The sequence below is a fragment of the Mus caroli genome, unplaced genomic scaffold (genome assembly GCF_978045245.1).
Source record: "Mus caroli unplaced genomic scaffold, Mus_caroli_1 scaffold_2, whole genome shotgun sequence".
In the NCBI taxonomy this organism is placed as follows: Eukaryota; Metazoa; Chordata; class Mammalia; order Rodentia; family Muridae; genus Mus; species Mus caroli.
The window spans coordinates 1320759-1336883 of NW_028227257.1; the positions used below are offsets into that span (position 1 = coordinate 1320759).

A 16125-nucleotide genomic window follows, 5' to 3' on the forward strand; every position below is an offset into this window, starting at 1 on the left:
ATCATGGCCCCTGTAATGTACCTCCTACCTGACTCAGGTTCTTCTTCTGGCCACCCCAGCACCTAGCATGTGGTGTATTGGACAACTAACTGGTGGAAGCCACTCAGATGAGACACAGATGGCCTTTAGAGTGGGTCTAGGGAACAGTTAGCACGGAGGCAGACTTGGCCTTCAGGCCTCCCTCCTACCCCCCCCCCCCCCATATCTGCAGACCTCACAGCACCTGCCTTTGAGCTGTGCAGAACTGAATGAAGCTGTTTACCTGCTTTGGTGAAGGTGAGGGGTTCAAGTGAGCTAGAATGGCCAGTCACGCCTAGAGTCTCTCCTCATTTTCAAGTGTTGTATTCCCCATCCAACTTGAACCTGTTATCTAGTCAGAGAGAACTGGTCACCTGGGATCAGAGGGATCCCTACTGAGGTTACCAGATGCCTTCTATGCGTCTCAGAGCATCTACTTCCAGGTCATGATGAAAGCCTTACCAATGAGCCAAATGTCAGCTAAGGTGCCAGGGACTCATAGCCTCCTTGAGCTAGCCTTAGGAGGGCCCTGTACCGTGACCTCGTCAAGAAAGGGCACCTAGGTTCAACTCAGGGCTAACTGTGCTTGACTGCCACTTCATTTACACAAAGATGTGTGTCTTCCTCCTCTCCAAGGTTTGAATTGGGGAATCAAAAGAGGATAAAGCCAGGACAGCTAAGGGGCTGACGATCCAGCCTTGCACACACACACACACACACACCCCAAGACAGTGTTTCTCTGTGTAACAGCCCTGGCTGTCCTGGAACTTGATTTGTAGACCAGGCTGACCTCAAACTCAAGAGATTCACCTCCCTCTCCCTCTTCAGGGCCGGGATTAATGGCATAGTCCACAACATCCAGGTTCCGCTGGAAGGCACTTAGGAGAGGCCCGTGTTGGGTACTTGCGCTTGGAACCTGTTCCCAGCAAGAGCTTGTAGACAAAGTACCATAAGTGGCATTGGCCACAGTGCTCTCAACTGGGGACAAGAGAGAAGGCTAAGGGTCACAGGCAACCAAACAGAACATGGCCACACCAAAAGACAAAGCCTAAAGAGTTTATTCAGAAAAGGCCTCACTTGGCACCAGACGAAGAAAAGAGGCCCCTCCCCTTAGACCCTTAGGGTCTGTTCACAACACAGGGCTCAGAGGGCAGTGGAGGACACAGTGAGGTAAGGAGGCTTCTGAAGGCCTTGGCCTTCCCTGAGGGCAGGGCCTCAGTCCCTCTGGTGGCCACTTCAGTGACCACTAGGGAGAGGCCAGCACTGTGGGGCACCAAGAAGAGCCAACAACAGAGCTCTGAGACAGAAACCCCCTGCAGTGGGCTGAGTAGGACTGAGGAGTACCTCTAAGGCTTTGGGGGTTCAACAGAGGCCTCAATCCTTGCCAACTCCTCTGACTCACTCACTGAGGGTCCTGTAGTGTCAGAGTCAGAATCCTCCCCCAGGCTCTTAGAGGCAGCTTGTTCTGGCCCCACCTGGCTTTGGGGGTCCTCTGGCCCCACCTGGCTTTTGGGGTCCTCTGGCTCCACCTGGCTTTTGGGGTCCTCTGGCCCCACCTGGCTTTCGGGGTCCTCTGGCCCCACCTGGCTTTTGGGGTCCTCTGGCTCCACCTGGCTTTTGGGGTCCTCTAGCCCCACCTGGCCTTTTGGGTCCTCTGGCCCCACTTGGCCTTTTGGGTCCTCTGGCCCCACCTGGCCTTTTGGGTCCTCTGGCCCCACCTGGCTTTTGGGGTCCTCTGGCCCCACCTGGCTTTTGGGGTCTTCTGGCCCCACCTGGCTTTTGGGGTCTTCTGGCCCATTCCCATCCTTTTGGGACTCAGGACACTCTGAAGGAGTAGGAGACAGGGCACTAGCCTGCACTTGAGTGTTAGTGGCTACTCCATCACCCTCAGCTCCTTCCTCCACCTTCCTCCGTTTTCTTACCTCATTAGCCACCCTGGCCACAAGACAGGGCTGTTCAGCCTCCCTGGGCTCCTGGCTGGTAGGGCTGAGGGCACACCCCTCAAGGTTGAGGGCAATTTTCTCTACCTCAGAGACACCCTGAGGATCTGGCTCCCCTGGGACCTGCTCCTGCCTGTTCCCCTCCAACTTCCTCTTCTTGCTTTCTTTGGGACTCGGGGACTTAGCCTCATATCTTTGGTCCCCATCCAAGGTTCCCACATCCTGGGGCTTTGCACTCAGCAGTGAGGGATCCTCAGCTGTTCCACTGTCCCCACTCAGGTCCCTTCCAGATCCACAGGTCCGACCCTGAGTGCCAGCCTCTTGGGAGGGGTCCCCGGGGCCCTCATCTTTATTTGCCTGCCCTAGTCCCATCAGTGGCCGGGATATAGTCTGGGGCCTGAACCTCCGCAGCTTGTCACGGGGCCCCCAGACAAACTCTCGGCGAGGCTTGAAGTGCTCCCATGCAAAGTGCACGAGCTCCCGGCGCTGGTGCCGGCAGCGCACAGCAAACAGGAAGTAGTCCAGGGCACTCTGGCGCACGCTGGGCAGTTTGTGCTGCACAAGGGTCTCCTCCAGGAAGAAGCGCACCAGCGGTGCCTGGTAGTGCTCTAAGCCCAGCTCGCCCAGCGACTTGAGGATGCGTGTAATACGCAGATTGTTGTGGCTGTGGCTGTGAAGGTAGGTAACAGGAGGTATGACAGGAGGTAGGGTGGACCCCGCCCTATCTGGCCAAGGCATCCCCAGTCGACTCCATCTCAAAGTTCTAGAGTCTTCTCAGGTCCCCACCTAGGGAAATGACCTGGGTACCCTTGACCTGTGGACAGGATCTGCAAGTCCTGGGAGATGGCCCAGTTCATGGACTCCTGTCTGGGAAACACTGCTGAAAGCTAGGAAGGGCTGACCCAGAGTGACTATGCCATCTGGAGGCCTCCCTTGCCTCTGCTTTCTGGGTGGATGGAGGGGATTAAACACTCCCAAGCCAAGGAACTGCTTCGTCCATCACCCCACAATTCCTACAACACCTCTATCCTGAGCCGCCTGCCCCAGAGAGCACTACACTCTGGGCGAAGCAAGCATCAGAGCCTGCATTTGACCTCTCTGCTTGAAACCCAGCCCCAGATGCTAAAGGGAAGCAACAGGGACAGGAGGGTGACAGCGGGTCTTGTCCTTACCTGTTGAGGTTGTGGAAGCGTGGCTGGAAGTTCTGTGCACGGCATACGGCACCTGTGTTCCGGTCCTCAAGTTGGATCCCATAGAAGCCCAGCATGAGCTCATAGGCCCGGACAAGACGCTCTCTGACTTCCTTGGAGCTTTTAAATGCCTAGAAAACAATCCCCTGGGACTCAGGTGGCCCTCACTCATCACTGTTCCCAAGGAACACTGGGTGGGCCCCTGGGTACCAGGTAGGGTAATTTTTCCCTTAGACCCTGATTCAGCCTGAGGGTAAGACAAAACACACCTCCAGCTTTCTTCTCCGAGAGGCTGGGGGTCACCTCTATCCTGAGCCACCTGCCACAAGGTGTTCCTTGCTGTTGTCCAGGGACCTCCTGGCCCTTATCTCTACTACTTAGTCTTTTAGAGCTGGCCTCCTTTCTCTGAGGTCCCCAAAAGTGGGATCATGGGGCTCTTTTGGCCTAAGACAGGACAGACACTGTCTCAGGATGACTGCAGGAAGGGGTAGCTCTCCTCCCTCCCCCATTCTGGCATAGGTGGAATTCTTACCTCAACCTCCTTCAGTGTGAGGGGCTTGGCATGCCAGTTCACTCCTGGTTCCCTCAGGGGAAACAGCCTGAGAAGATGGTGAGGACACAGGAACTTGAGTGCCAGGCAGCAACTCGTTTTTTGAACTCAGTGCCTCTCTTTCATCTCTGGGAGGAGCTAGCTGGCCTTTCTTACCCAAGGAAGTGGGTAAGGATGGCAGTCGGCCGAGAGCAGGTAAGACAGCTTCTTAGAACCCCAGCCTATGTGCTCAGTGGGCTGGATGGTAGAAAGTCAAATGGCGGAGACCAGTGTGCCTTTCACCTGTTGGGGGGCAGAGCTATCCTTCCTAGGGATTCAGTTTGTTCTTTCTTGTCATTAACCCTGCAGAATTATTCCCACAACATACTCCGTGACAAGAGGATACTGGGAGCAGCTCAGTGGGTTGTCCTCAAGCCAGGGAATGTTGTTCTTGCCAGGAAATGGCATCGTTTCTGAGTCTGCCTTGTGGTACCTCATTCACATCCTGCTAAAAATCAAGTCTGATGTAGTCCAGCTCCCACCCCTCCCAGGACATAAAAGCCTGCCCACAGACCTGAGCACAATAGCCCTCATCTGAACCTGGACATGACATGAGAACTCCCACCTCAGTGTCCAGCCCCCCTTCCCTAAGGCTCAGTCCACTCACCACTGGATGTAGGAGTGATTCTCTTCCAGGAGGTCATAGTTGTCTTTCCAGTTCTGAAGAATGTCCTCAATGAGAGAGCCTGGACACCCCATGGAGAGAAGTCAGCTACAGTGGCCACCTTGACATAGCTCAGAGGACAGATCTATCAAAATCACTGCCTACCTCTCAATTCCTTTAGGGTTCTCAGGACTCAGCAGAGCTGTCCATAACTCATCTGATATAAGCACACACTAGTTTTAGGTAACTAGGCTACTTCTGTAAGTAAGGGCTGCAATAATTCCTCTCTGGGACATATATCTTCTCAGACAGGAAGCTCTGTGCTCAAGAGAAATCCCCATAGAGACTAAGTATGGAACATGGTCTAGGGAAGGTGTCTTTGAAGGGCCAGACAGCAAACATCTTGGCTGTGTAGACACATGGCCTTCTCCAAGCTATATCAAAAAGTAACTACATGAATGGATGGGTGTGACAAGCACCAATAGAACTCTACTTACTGTTTAGTTTCAAATGTTTATGTCATGAAACATATATAGTAGCTCAGACCTGCCTACAATTTCAGTACCTGGAAGGCTGAGATGGAAGATCCTGAGTTTGAGGCCAGCCTGGGATACACAGAAAGACCACCATTTAAAACCTGGAAAGCTTATTCTCTGGCCCTTCAATCTAATATCCTAAGATCTAAGCTCCAATTCCCTTGGTGGTCTGAAGCCATGTTATTGGATTGAGGACAACAGGCAACCTGAAGCAGAGTGCTAATAGACTAGACAACCGGCCAAGGGCAGAAGGTGCTGGGGCTGCGAGGGCAGGTACCATTTGGCTGGAAGCAGATCTCATTTTTGTAGAAGCTCAGGTTGCACATGTCTCCATTGCAGTCTTGATCTGTCAAATCCTGAAGGGCCAGAGGAAGGCTGGCTGAGGACTCAGGAGAAACAGCTCTCTCTGAGAGCCCCTCAGACTCATGCAGTCAGGAGTGGGGATAGCTGTTCAAGATCCCAAAGCTCAGCCTGGGATCCTTTCTGTGAGCAAGGGTAGGTTTGGAGGACAACTCAACCCTCATCTCCCCACCAACAGAGGCCACAGATGGTAGCTCCCTCTCTGTACCTCCAAAATACCACAGGGACTGCTAGCAACTAACTCATGAGTACAGAGGAGATGGTCTGAAAATGATCCCACGTACCACCAGCCAGGGAGCCCTGTGAGAAGCACTGAGCCACATGTTCTGTCAGGAGGCTGAAACTAAACCCTCATTTTAAAGCTAGGCTCTGAGGCTCAGGTCGGGCAACATGCTCTACCACTCTATAACTAGAAGGGTATGGATCTGAAATGACGATGGGCTTGTCTTCCAGACAATGAGGAACACACCCAAGAACCCAAAGCTGGATTTTCAGCAGACCAGGGGATGCTCTATTTGGGGAGAGGGCTGTGACTTTCGGTAGGAGCCACATGTACCTACCGGGTAGTTATGTCGGTATCTTTGCATGTCCTGCATAGCACGCCAGTTTCGGTACCTTGTCATCCTAGACTGGGGAGAAAATACAAAGGATGAGGTACTGGAAAGTGTCCAGGATGAAGGCAGCATGGTTTGGGCCAACCATCACTGAGCTCTATGTAAGAGGAATGGGTGCTTCTGTTTTTTCTTCTGGTCCCCACCCAGGGTTCTGAGAAGACAGATCTGGACCCTAGAAGAACATCCTTCTATTTGAACACAAACAGTAGCACTAGAATAGCCTCAGCAACCACCTCTGCACCTCTCAGTACTCGATTTTCCTCTGTAGGGAGCCTTGGCCTCGGCTAGCCTGCAAGCTGCCCAGGTGTGTGGCTAATGCTCTTCTGTCTTTAAGTCCCAGCTGCATCTCCTCCTTGGTCTGCTGGTCAACCTCATTTTGGTCCAAGATCTTTATGTGTCCCCCCTCCAACCCTAGTCTCTGAGTACTGTAGTATTTCTCTTCTTCTTCTTCTTTTTTTTTTTTGGTTTTTCGAGACAGGGTTTCTCTGTGTAGCCCTGGTTGTCCTGGCACTCACTTTATAGACCAGGCTGGCCTCGAACTCAGAAATCCTCCTGCCTCTGCCTCCCAAGTGCTGGGATTAAAGTCGTGCGCCACCACGCCCGGCTCAGTATTTCTCTTCTTATGATTCTGTGAATGGTCACTGGGCTGTATCCCCAAGGGGAGCTACTTTGCCAGCCACAGCCTCAAGAAAAAAAACTTAGATGCCTCTGGATGGGTCTGATGGATGGGTGAATGAATCCTCATCTTTGTAAACCCCTGCTTCTCCCTGGCCCAATGTGACAAAGACACTGTGCCACCGGGCCTGGGATAGGCTCTTCTTAAGTGACTACTGTTTCAGGTAGGATCTAAGACCTTTTGTGGAGAAACAGCAGTTCTATCAGAGATTTTGAGAGGCCTTACCACCCACAGGAGGGGCCTGAGCCTGCACTACAAACCTGACTACCCAGCCTCAGCTTCATCCCAAAGTGATCAGGGAGAGCTTCTCCAGATTCTGGGCTGCTTTCCCATACATAACAGACAACTAGAGATCGTAGCGATGGGGAGAATGGATTTTGGGGTCATAATCCTCACTCTCGTTTTTCTAGGCTCTCCATCACACCCGGAATCACAGCTATAAGAAGGCCAGTGCGTCTTACAGAACGCCACTGAGGTTTACATGCGGCTTGATACAAAAGTATAACGGAACATGCTCTTGGTGGCAACAAAAGTTACCAGAGCTAAGGGCAACAGACAGACCCCTGCTCCCGGCTTCCTAGGTCGGGGTCACTTCTGAGCCAGTGGAAGCTGTCTGAAGTGGGGTGGGGGCTGAGTGTGGGGTGGAGGGAGGGCAACCCGAGGAAAGGCCACCCACGCAGGATGAGGCCCTGGGGCGCGCTCTGACGTCACCCACGGACGACCCCCATCAGTCGCTTCCCTGATGTCACCAGCGCTCGGAACGCCACGGCCTGGGCCCGGCACCCCCCTAGGGGACAGCGGCCTGGGCCGGGCGATCACGGCCTGGCGTTGTCCTGTCGCCCTCCGGTCTTCCCGCACCGCACCTGAAACAGGCCTGGCCGTGCCTCCTCCGCGTCGCCGTCATCGTCGCCCGTGTCCTCATCGGTCGTATCATCCGCCTGGCCATCCTCGCCGTCCTCCTCGCTCTCGTCCTCCCAGGTGGAATCGCAGTCTGGGTCGTCCATACTCGACAGGCTGGACCCGCTTTCCGCGGAAAGGAAAGTGAAAGAGGAGGAAGCGCGGGGGCGGGGCGGCGCCAGGTCCCGCCCACCGCTCAGTTTCCGCCCTTGCGCGGAGTCCCCCAGCAGGGGCTGCTACGCTCGGAGCTAGGCGGGAAGCGGTGTCCTGGAGAAGGCAGTCCCCCCCCCGCCCCCCGCCCAGAAGGACAACCCTGGAGGCGCGTGCAGCGGGATTCCTGCCTCTATCCCCTCCGGGAAGACGCACCACCTTGGACTCAGCCCCAGGTCCGCCCCCTTGAGATTTCACTTCCCTGCAGACTATCCAGAGAGGGATGCTAGGGAGGTTTCTCCTCAGTCCTACGGGAAGCGCCTCTTCCTGCCAGCCGAGAGGACTGTCTGGGTGCAGGTTCCTAATCTTTGTCGACCTGTCTAACTGCAGATCTTCCTGGCTGCCCTCTGTGTCCATAATAGCTCACTTTGTATCTGTGTGTGCTTGTGTGTATCTGTGTGTGTTTGACTGCCCAAGGACACCAGAGGTCGGTATTGAGTATTTCCTGAGTAGCTTGTTCATACTTTCATTCCCAGCCGAGCTCTCACTTTACCTGGAGTGCATAGGTTACATGAGGTTGCTAAGCAGCAAATCCCTGGGACACTACTGCCTCTGCCTCCCCAGCTCCGTAATTACAGGTACACACCACCAAGTTCAGCTTCTAGGTGGTAATCAAACGCAGGTTCTCCTGATAGCAAGGCTTTTTTTGTTTTCAATTGAGCCAGTTCCACACTCCCTCTGCTTTGTGAGTTCAGTCCCACTCCTGCCCACTGCAGATTTCCTGGGCTCATGTGGCTAGGTAGCCTTTGGATGTTAGGTGGACTCTACTGCCGACTGTGGCCATGAGCTTGACCTTGTTAGGTAACATACTGGTTGAAGCAAGAAAGCAATGGAAGGTAAGGGAGACATGGGTGGGCAGCGGGTAAAGGACCCTAAGTCCATCATGGTTGAAGTTTCTCACCAGTTGAGAGTTCTCAATTCTAGGATAGTTGACAAAATTTGCTTGAAGACTGCCTACATAGAGAAAATAATCCTTTTATATAGCTATAATCCAAATAATGTTAATCAGGCTTATATGTATACGTTTATGACCTTCAAGTGTGGCCTTCTTGACTAAATTCGAACCTGCAACATTCTGGGAATCTCAAGGTGAAAACATATTGTCTCTATATATTTATAGAGTATAAATGTATCTAACTATAACAATCCAGTATGTAACAGAGACTACAGTATGTTAAAGTTCCGTAGTTCCTTGAGTTGGAACCTCAGAAACCACCAAAATCAGACTGATGGGCCACTGTGGAGACTGTCTCTCAGTCCCTGGGACCCAGATAGTATAAAGCAAGAACTGACTTCTGTAAGTTGTCTCTGATCTCCACATCACCCATACAAATATATATGCTTGTTAAATAAAAAAAAAAAAAAAAGTAAACTCTGTAGCTGTCTCTGATCTCTGCCCCTCTGCTTCTGACACCAACCATGCTCAGGCTGGGACCTGGTTAAAATGCCATTAGATAGGGGAACCGCGCATGGGGTGTTAGTGGGTGCTTGGGACAACTCAGAGTTGTCCCTTGGGTAGACACCCCCTCTCCCACAACTGTCCTAGGAAGCTGGAAGATGGATGTGCTGTGGACTGACAGTAATATTTGCAAGAGGCAGTATGCCATGCTGCCTGGAGCTAAGTGCAGTATATGTAGACCAGCTGTCAGTGACATCTCTCGTAGGGACACAGGGACATGCCTGTGAGCCACAAGGTCAGAACTCAGGAAGGCAGCAGGTTTGAGTTTAGATTGGGACACTGGGCTGTTGGGGATCAAATGGAAAATAATAGACTCAAGGCAAATGCCTTGATCAGGCCCACCTGCATGCTTCATGCCCCTAGATTGTTCTTTCAGACGGGTTTAGAAGAGTGAGCCTGACCAGAGAGGGCTGCCATCCTGATCGTTACATACTGCTCAACAGGGTCATCGCCATCTGCTCCCCATTTCTCCTGTTAGCGCTGGATTCAACAGCTAGGCTTCTTCCACAGAACAAGCCTCTAGGAGTGGACACTGGGTAGGGACAGGGTGGAGTAGCCCCAAGCATTTCACAAAACAAGCTGTAACACTGCTTTCTGTCTCTTGCACTGAACACACGAGCACTGGTTTAGGTCTGACCATAGTCTACAGTGCTGCACTTGATCTCAGGGCTGCAGGCCTTTACATTCTGCCCAATCCCAGGAGGCTGCAGGGAACTGTTCAATTAGGACCTTGTCCAGGCTCTACGGAGAGAGACCCAGAGACCTCCCACTGCTGGTCATTCCTAGAAAACAACAGGCTAGACTAGTCAGCTTTCCTGTATCAACTCAGGATGCTCTGTGCCAGGGAGCTGGGTCTAGTGGTACACTTACGGTGACCCAACTGCCCTGACTAGAAGTGGCTGGTGTGGGCCAGCTTAGTTCTCATTGCCTGGGGCCCTGCATATGGCAGCAGAGATTTCAGTCACAGGCAGTAGTCAAAATGGTCTGGAGAGGACACTGTGCCCACCCCACCCAACAGCTGGACTTGGGTATGGAAGGACAACAGGAAGCAGCCAGGTAGCAGGGGTTGGGTTTGGGGGTTAGAGGTGGGTGTCCTGCAAGTCACTGATGAAGGCTCATAACCTTCATCACTGCATCCAGTGATGCCAAGAAGTCATCTTAAGTGCACTCTACAGTTATGAATCCTGGAGTGGGGAACTTTCCCTCTGTAGGAAAAATTTAAAAACCAACTTATTTTAGTAGCAAATCATACAACTCCCAAGATAGGTTTTTTTTTTTTTAATGCTTTAATATTCTGCAAATGAAAATTTACTTCAACCATCAGGCCATTGGTTTTTCAGTCTAATGGCAGTTCCTTTGTTCCACTCTCTTTTTTGGTCTTTTCCAAGTTACTAAAATTACAAAAATAACCGCTAAAAATTCTCTGTATCTGGCATATAAAAACAGCCAGACTTATTTCAGTAGTTACCTTAAAACAAAACAGCTCAAAAAAACACATCACAGGTTTAACTTCTGCAGTATTTTTCTTCATACAAAACACTAGTAAAATAGGCTTCTTAAAAATTAAATAGTGAAATACCAACTAAGTTATATACACTATTACAGTACAAGTGAATGAGGCAAAATATCCAGTTCTAGTTCCCAGATGGGGAGGCCTTCTGTGCACAGTGTGTGCTGTGTGAACTCCAAAGACACCTTCTCTGGATGCCAGTGCACAGTGGAGTCTTACAGGAAAAGCAGATGCAAAGAGTGGGCACCCAGGGAGGATGCCTGGCTCCTGAGGACAGTGAGGGTGGCGTCTTATTGCTTGCTGACTCTTGGTCCTCTGGCCCCATGCACCAGCTCTTCTCCACACACTGTGGGCACAAGGGACCCACAGGAGAAAGCAAGAGGCTGCCTCAAAGGCTTCACCATCTGCAGAGTAGACAAGGGTCTTGCTGGTCTTTTGGGCCAATCAGGTGCTCTGGAGGTCTGATGACACAGCGGAAGCCCCACTAGCATCTCTGCTGTATGGCCACATTCACCCAGGGACCTGGAGACAGGCAGTTGGAGCATCTCTGTGGCCACCTGAGGCTGAGGTGTCTATGTGCGGCGCCTCTTGGCAGCACTGGGGCTGGAGGGATTGCTGTTGGCAGTCAGGACCTTGTCAGTGACCCGGCTGCGCTTCCGCTTGTCTGCCCCTTCTTTGCACCCCAAGTCTGAGGAGTTCTTCTCTTTGTCTTTGCTGGATTTTTCTAATGCTTTCCCCAAGCTCCCTGAAGATGAAAAAACTGAGAAACAAAATCATTTGGCTGAAATAGAATATACAGACACTCATCTCATTTTCCTGTTCAGCTAGAGAAATCAGAGGCACGTCAGGCTCTTTGTACCCAGTTATGTTCCCCTGGGTAAGTGCCCTGAACAGCTGGGCTTGAAGAGAAACCTGGTGTCCCAGGGGGTCTCCTGTCTGAGCCCACCTGATGCTCCCGGCCTTGGCCCCTTCCTTCTTGGCCCTCAGAGGCCCCCCCATCCTTGGCCCTTGGTTCCTTCCTTCATGGCTCCCAGGGGCCATCCTGCCTAAGATGACCTGCACTGAGTTCATCTTTAAGTGACCATTCACTCTTGACTCCATGGCTTCCTGACCTCACTCTGCCTGAAGCTGACATGCGGTGAGGAGACTGGGGGGAGACATGTTTGCTCCAAAGGGCACTTCACACTCACCATCATCAGCCCCACTGTGGGGGTCCACATCCTCCTTCATCTCCTCCTTCATTTCTTCTTCAATGACCACTTTTCCTGTGGAGGAGACAGCTGCCGTTCACTGGAAACCCACGGTGGTGGCCAGCGCTGGGGGACGGTCTGGCCATGACTGCTTCCGATTCTCGCTGCCCACACAGGCCTCGGCGTCCATCACGAGACGGCATCCATCAGGAGACTGCCTTTGAGCACTGCTCTCCCCAGCCCTTGGCTCCCAAAACCTCCCAGGTGCCACTGGAGGCATGGTCTGAGCAGGATCCTTACACCTCCCTGGAGGCCCCAGACCGCCCCACCTTTGGCCTGGTGAGGCTTTTTTTATTCCCAGCCCTGGTGGTGGCCGAGTCTCACCTTCTCGGACTTCCTGAATGATCTCATCTGGAAGGACAAAGTTCCTCTCTGGATTTGGGAATGGAAGAATCTCAGACTCGTGCTGCCGGCACAAAGCATTTTGTATTTTCAAGAAACAGAAAACAGGATCTCAGCTCACTAAGATGTACAGGAGGAGCAGGCTGGAGGCTGCGAGCTGGTGGGGTCCTTGCTCCAGTTTGCAGAGTCCACCTCAGCTGGGCTTTTCAGATGATTAGAGAGGACTAGGCTAGCACCAGCCAAACAAAACTAGAGGAGAGGACCATGCTGCTGAGTGAGCCCTGGAGACACAGCAGCTCTGCTGATGTGCACATAAGGACCTGACCTGGCTCACCACTGTAACACTCCCACCAGGCCAATGTATCCAGGGGTACCACGAACAACTAAAGGCACCTACAGCTCTACCCATCCTGGTCACCTGGTCTCACTGCCTGCCAGACTCTACAGACAAACCTGACTAGCAAGGTTACCAGTTACCTGCATAACCATCAGCCACTGCCAGCTCTCCAAACCAGTTACCTAGCTACCCATCAAGACACAGCTATCTCTAGGCTCTCTGAAGAGGAAGAGTCTGGCTCCCACAGTATACAGACTCTCAAACGACTCTGGACCCTCCTATACTGATGCTGTACCGTTACTGCTTTTTACGGTGGCCGAGGCTTCTTTGTCATCTCAGACCTCGACTGTCACGACGCTTTTTGTGCCACCCAATCTAAAGTAGGTAGGTAGATGCCCTGAAAAAGTAGTCAGAGATCATCGCTAGTCTGTGCTTTTCACAGCAGGACTTAAGCTTTTCTGAGGAAGGAGCCTCATCTTTTGAGATCACCTCTGCTCTGCATACCAAACCCCAAGTGAGAAGAGGGCTCTGTCCTGTACCACAGCTGACAGGATCTGGGACTTGACTCCACGGTCAGCCCGTAAATGGGCAGGCCAGGGTCCAACTCACCAGTGCCTGCATGTCGTACATAGTGCTCAGATGGTCCCAGATCACCTTGGATGGAACCTGGCGCCCAATATTCTGGCTGAACTTGTCTCGGATACAAATCATGTGGAAGTGCCGATTCACCCCTGAGAGGCAGGACAGTGGGTTGAGGGTTAGGACAGCACCTCTGTGCGTAGGACATGGGTGTAGGAGGGGCAGGAGTGGGCAAACCCGCAGGTGCAAGTGTTGCAGGAGTCACATGTCAAAGGGGAAGAGAGGTGCCACAAGGCAGGTGGGTGTTCCGGGGGGCTAGGTGTGTATAGTAGGCGGGTCCAGGGCCAGGGGGCTGCAGGGGGGGGGGGGATGGAGGCGTTCCCTGGGGTAGGAGTGTCTCAAGGGCAGGGAAGTCAGAAGTGTCCCCAGGGAGAGGGCTTCTCGGGCAGGAAAGTCATAGGCTCTTAGACTAGTAGGGCACCCCAGAGTGGGAAGCCCGTCCCGTGGGAGGTCGCAGGCTCCGCCAGCCCGCCCGACGGTTTATCCCGCCCCACCCCCACGCCGGTGCGCGGCGCGGCGCGGCGCTCACCGACAGGCTTGTGGCCCAGCATGGCGTGGAAGAGGCACACTTCCACCTCAGGGCTCCACACCACCGTCTCCTCAGCAGGGCTCGGGGCTGCCTCGCCTGGGCCCTTGTCGCCTGGGGCGCCCGTGCCGCCCACCTCGGCCTCCCCCATGGCCGCCGGCGACTGACGAGCGCCCGGCGCGAGAAGGGGGACTACTACAGGCTCCGCGCAGGCGCACTTGGTGTGGAGGGCGCGCACTCGCTGGGCTGGAGAACGCCGCGTGCCCGCGTCCGCGCAGGCGCAACGAAGACTAGCTTCCGGTGCAGCAGCGACTCCTGGTGGTTGACCCTTTTACTGCCTACGGCTCTGTCCGGAGAGGGAGAAGGAACAAACCTTATGCTTTAAAAATGTACCAGATGGGCGTGGTGACACACTCCTGTAATTCTAGCTCTCGGGAGAGAGAGGCAGGAGGAGTTCTGAGTCAGCCAAGTCTGCATAGCATGACACACACGGCCCCAAAATCTGGGCTTCACCTGATTAGGTAATTTGGAAAAGAAGTCAGGTTGCACAGCTAGAAGTGAAGGCGTGTCTCTCCTTGCCAGAGATAAATTGTACAATATCTAAATTACACCTCACTAAAACTGTCTAAGAAAAATAGTTTAAACAGCAGCAGCAGCAGCGGCAACAACACCCAATGGGCGAGTGAGATGGCCCATCTAATAGAGATCCTTGTGCACAGCAGTAACTGGAACTCCACCCCTGGTTCCTAGAGCGGGCAGGAGAGGAGCAATTCTTAGGAGTTGTACTCTAGAGCTGGAGACAGGGCTCAGCGGTTAAGAGCACTGACTGCTCTACCAGAAGTCCTGAGTTCAATTCCCAGCAACCACATGGTGGCTCACAATCATCTGTAATGGGGTCTGATGCTCTCTTCTGGTGTGACTGAAGATAGCTATAGCATAGTCATATAAATAAAATAAGTAAAAAAAAAAAGTTGTATTCTAACCTCTATATGTATTCCATGGTGTATGCACACTTGCACACACACACCATAAATAATTTAAAAATTTAAAGCCCAACAATCACATTTTGTAGGAGTGAAGCTCTGTATATCTTTCAGTAGCCCTGATCTGGGTGCATGACAGTCCCAGAATTAAGTGCTTCCTTGGCATCAGAAGACAGAAATCCAGGTCCTGTCAGCCTTGCCACCTACCTGTACCTCCATCCTGTCCCTACAGTGGATCCCCTCCAGAAGTGGTTGGATGATTAATCCAGACTGTCAGAATTTCAGGCAGGTGTTAGTAGCTCTACATGGGATTGGATAGGGCCAAGGGCTGGGCACAGCAGCCTTAAGAACATGGTCGCTTCTGGGTCTGAGTCACCCCAGTCAGCTGTGCCATGGGTCCTACCCTGCCACCCATCCAGGTTTCATTACTTACCCATTCCTCAGCCATCGCCAGGCATCAGAATCCCTTTTCTGACTGATGCCTCTCAGACTAAGATGTTGAGAACCTTTGTTCTCCTTTGTGCTATGGGGCCACTGTAGCTCTGAACTTTTGGGTCTTGATAAGGATCATTTACTGGCTGCCACAAGCCTTGAATCCAGTCCTGGCACTCCACTTGCCCCTCATTCAGGCCTGTAACCAGACAATGCTCACAGCAGGGAACCATGGAGGGTGCTGGCTCTGACCTGTCTCATTGTCTGGGACAGCTCAGGGCTCAGAGCCAGTCAGCAGTCTGTGACCAGGCTTCAGCTTTCCCACTGTGAAAACGTAGCTGGTGGAAAAGTTCCCACAATGCCACAGGGGAGGTGTGGCCCAATAAAGCTTCATAAGGGGGTGGTGGATCACTGCTATCATGTGGATATGATGCAGCTGGGAGTTATGATCTCACAGGGGCCATGCCCTTGCCTCTGCTTGGCTGGCATGCAGAACTTGGCTTAGTTACTGTAGGCTGGGTGAAGCATAATCTACCATCTGGGACCTGCCATAAAGCAAGTTCCCAACCTAAGAGCTGCCACATATTAAGTGCCCAGGAGCTGGTATTCAGAATAATATCCTGATTATTTTCTGAATATCTAAGGCATGGTAGACTCTGCTGCTGACTGCTTCTAGTTCCGGTCCACCTTAGTCTCACCCCTACCAGGTGGGATACTCCTTCAATTTGGAGTGCCTCCTTCTGCAGGGAGCTTCCCTATGTAACCCTCAACCTCATCTATCCTAGCTGGTCCTCTCTGGTTTGTGCGATCTCTGTACTCAGACCATATCCCACCAGCCATGACATTTGCAAACATCCATCTGTTATTTCAGAGCTCGTGACTGGCAATATAGACTTGATGCCTATAGACAGGTTGGATGGTTTAGGAGAGAAGGATGACTTCATTCTTTCTCTCCACGAAGCCACAGAAGGTCTCTGCAGAACAGACTCTCTGTCAGGTAGTAGGAAGTAGCT

General features: G+C 52.6%; 2 protein-coding genes across 4 annotated transcripts; both read right to left on the reverse strand.

The window, feature by feature from the left end:
• Positions 1-1060: 1060 nt before the first annotated feature.
• Positions 1061-7598, reverse strand: Ogfr (opioid growth factor receptor). 2 transcript variants are annotated; one of them, XM_021151593.3, is made up of 7 exons: positions 7391-7598; positions 5798-5866; positions 5155-5233; positions 4345-4423; positions 3681-3747; positions 3131-3279; positions 1061-2628 (listed from the first exon to the last, which is right to left on the reverse strand). In XM_021151593.3, exons 1-7 carry the CDS (start codon positions 7529-7531, stop codon positions 1365-1367), a joined length of 1848 nt encoding a protein of 615 aa, XP_021007252.2. In that variant the 5' UTR covers positions 7532-7598; the 3' UTR covers positions 1061-1364. The 2 variants fall into 2 exon arrangements, with proteins under 2 accessions (XP_021007252.2, XP_021007261.3); XM_021151602.3 differs by having other exon boundaries at positions 5798-5861; positions 7391-7556.
• A 2762-nt stretch (positions 7599-10360) lies between these two features.
• Positions 10361-13936, reverse strand: Mrgbp (MRG domain binding protein). 2 transcript variants are annotated; one of them, XM_021153152.3, is made up of 5 exons: positions 13701-13936; positions 13142-13263; positions 12178-12259; positions 11794-11868; positions 10361-11363 (listed from the first exon to the last, which is right to left on the reverse strand). In XM_021153152.3, the coding sequence occupies exons 1-5, from the start codon at positions 13846-13848 to the stop codon at positions 11176-11178; spliced, it is 615 nt and encodes a 204-aa protein (XP_021008811.1). In that variant the 5' UTR covers positions 13849-13936; the 3' UTR covers positions 10361-11175. The 2 variants fall into 2 exon arrangements, with proteins under 2 accessions (XP_021008811.1, XP_085687782.1); XM_085831656.1 differs by lacking the exon at positions 10361-11363 and having other exon boundaries at positions 11796-12259.
• Positions 13937-16125: the final 2189 nt, after the last annotated feature.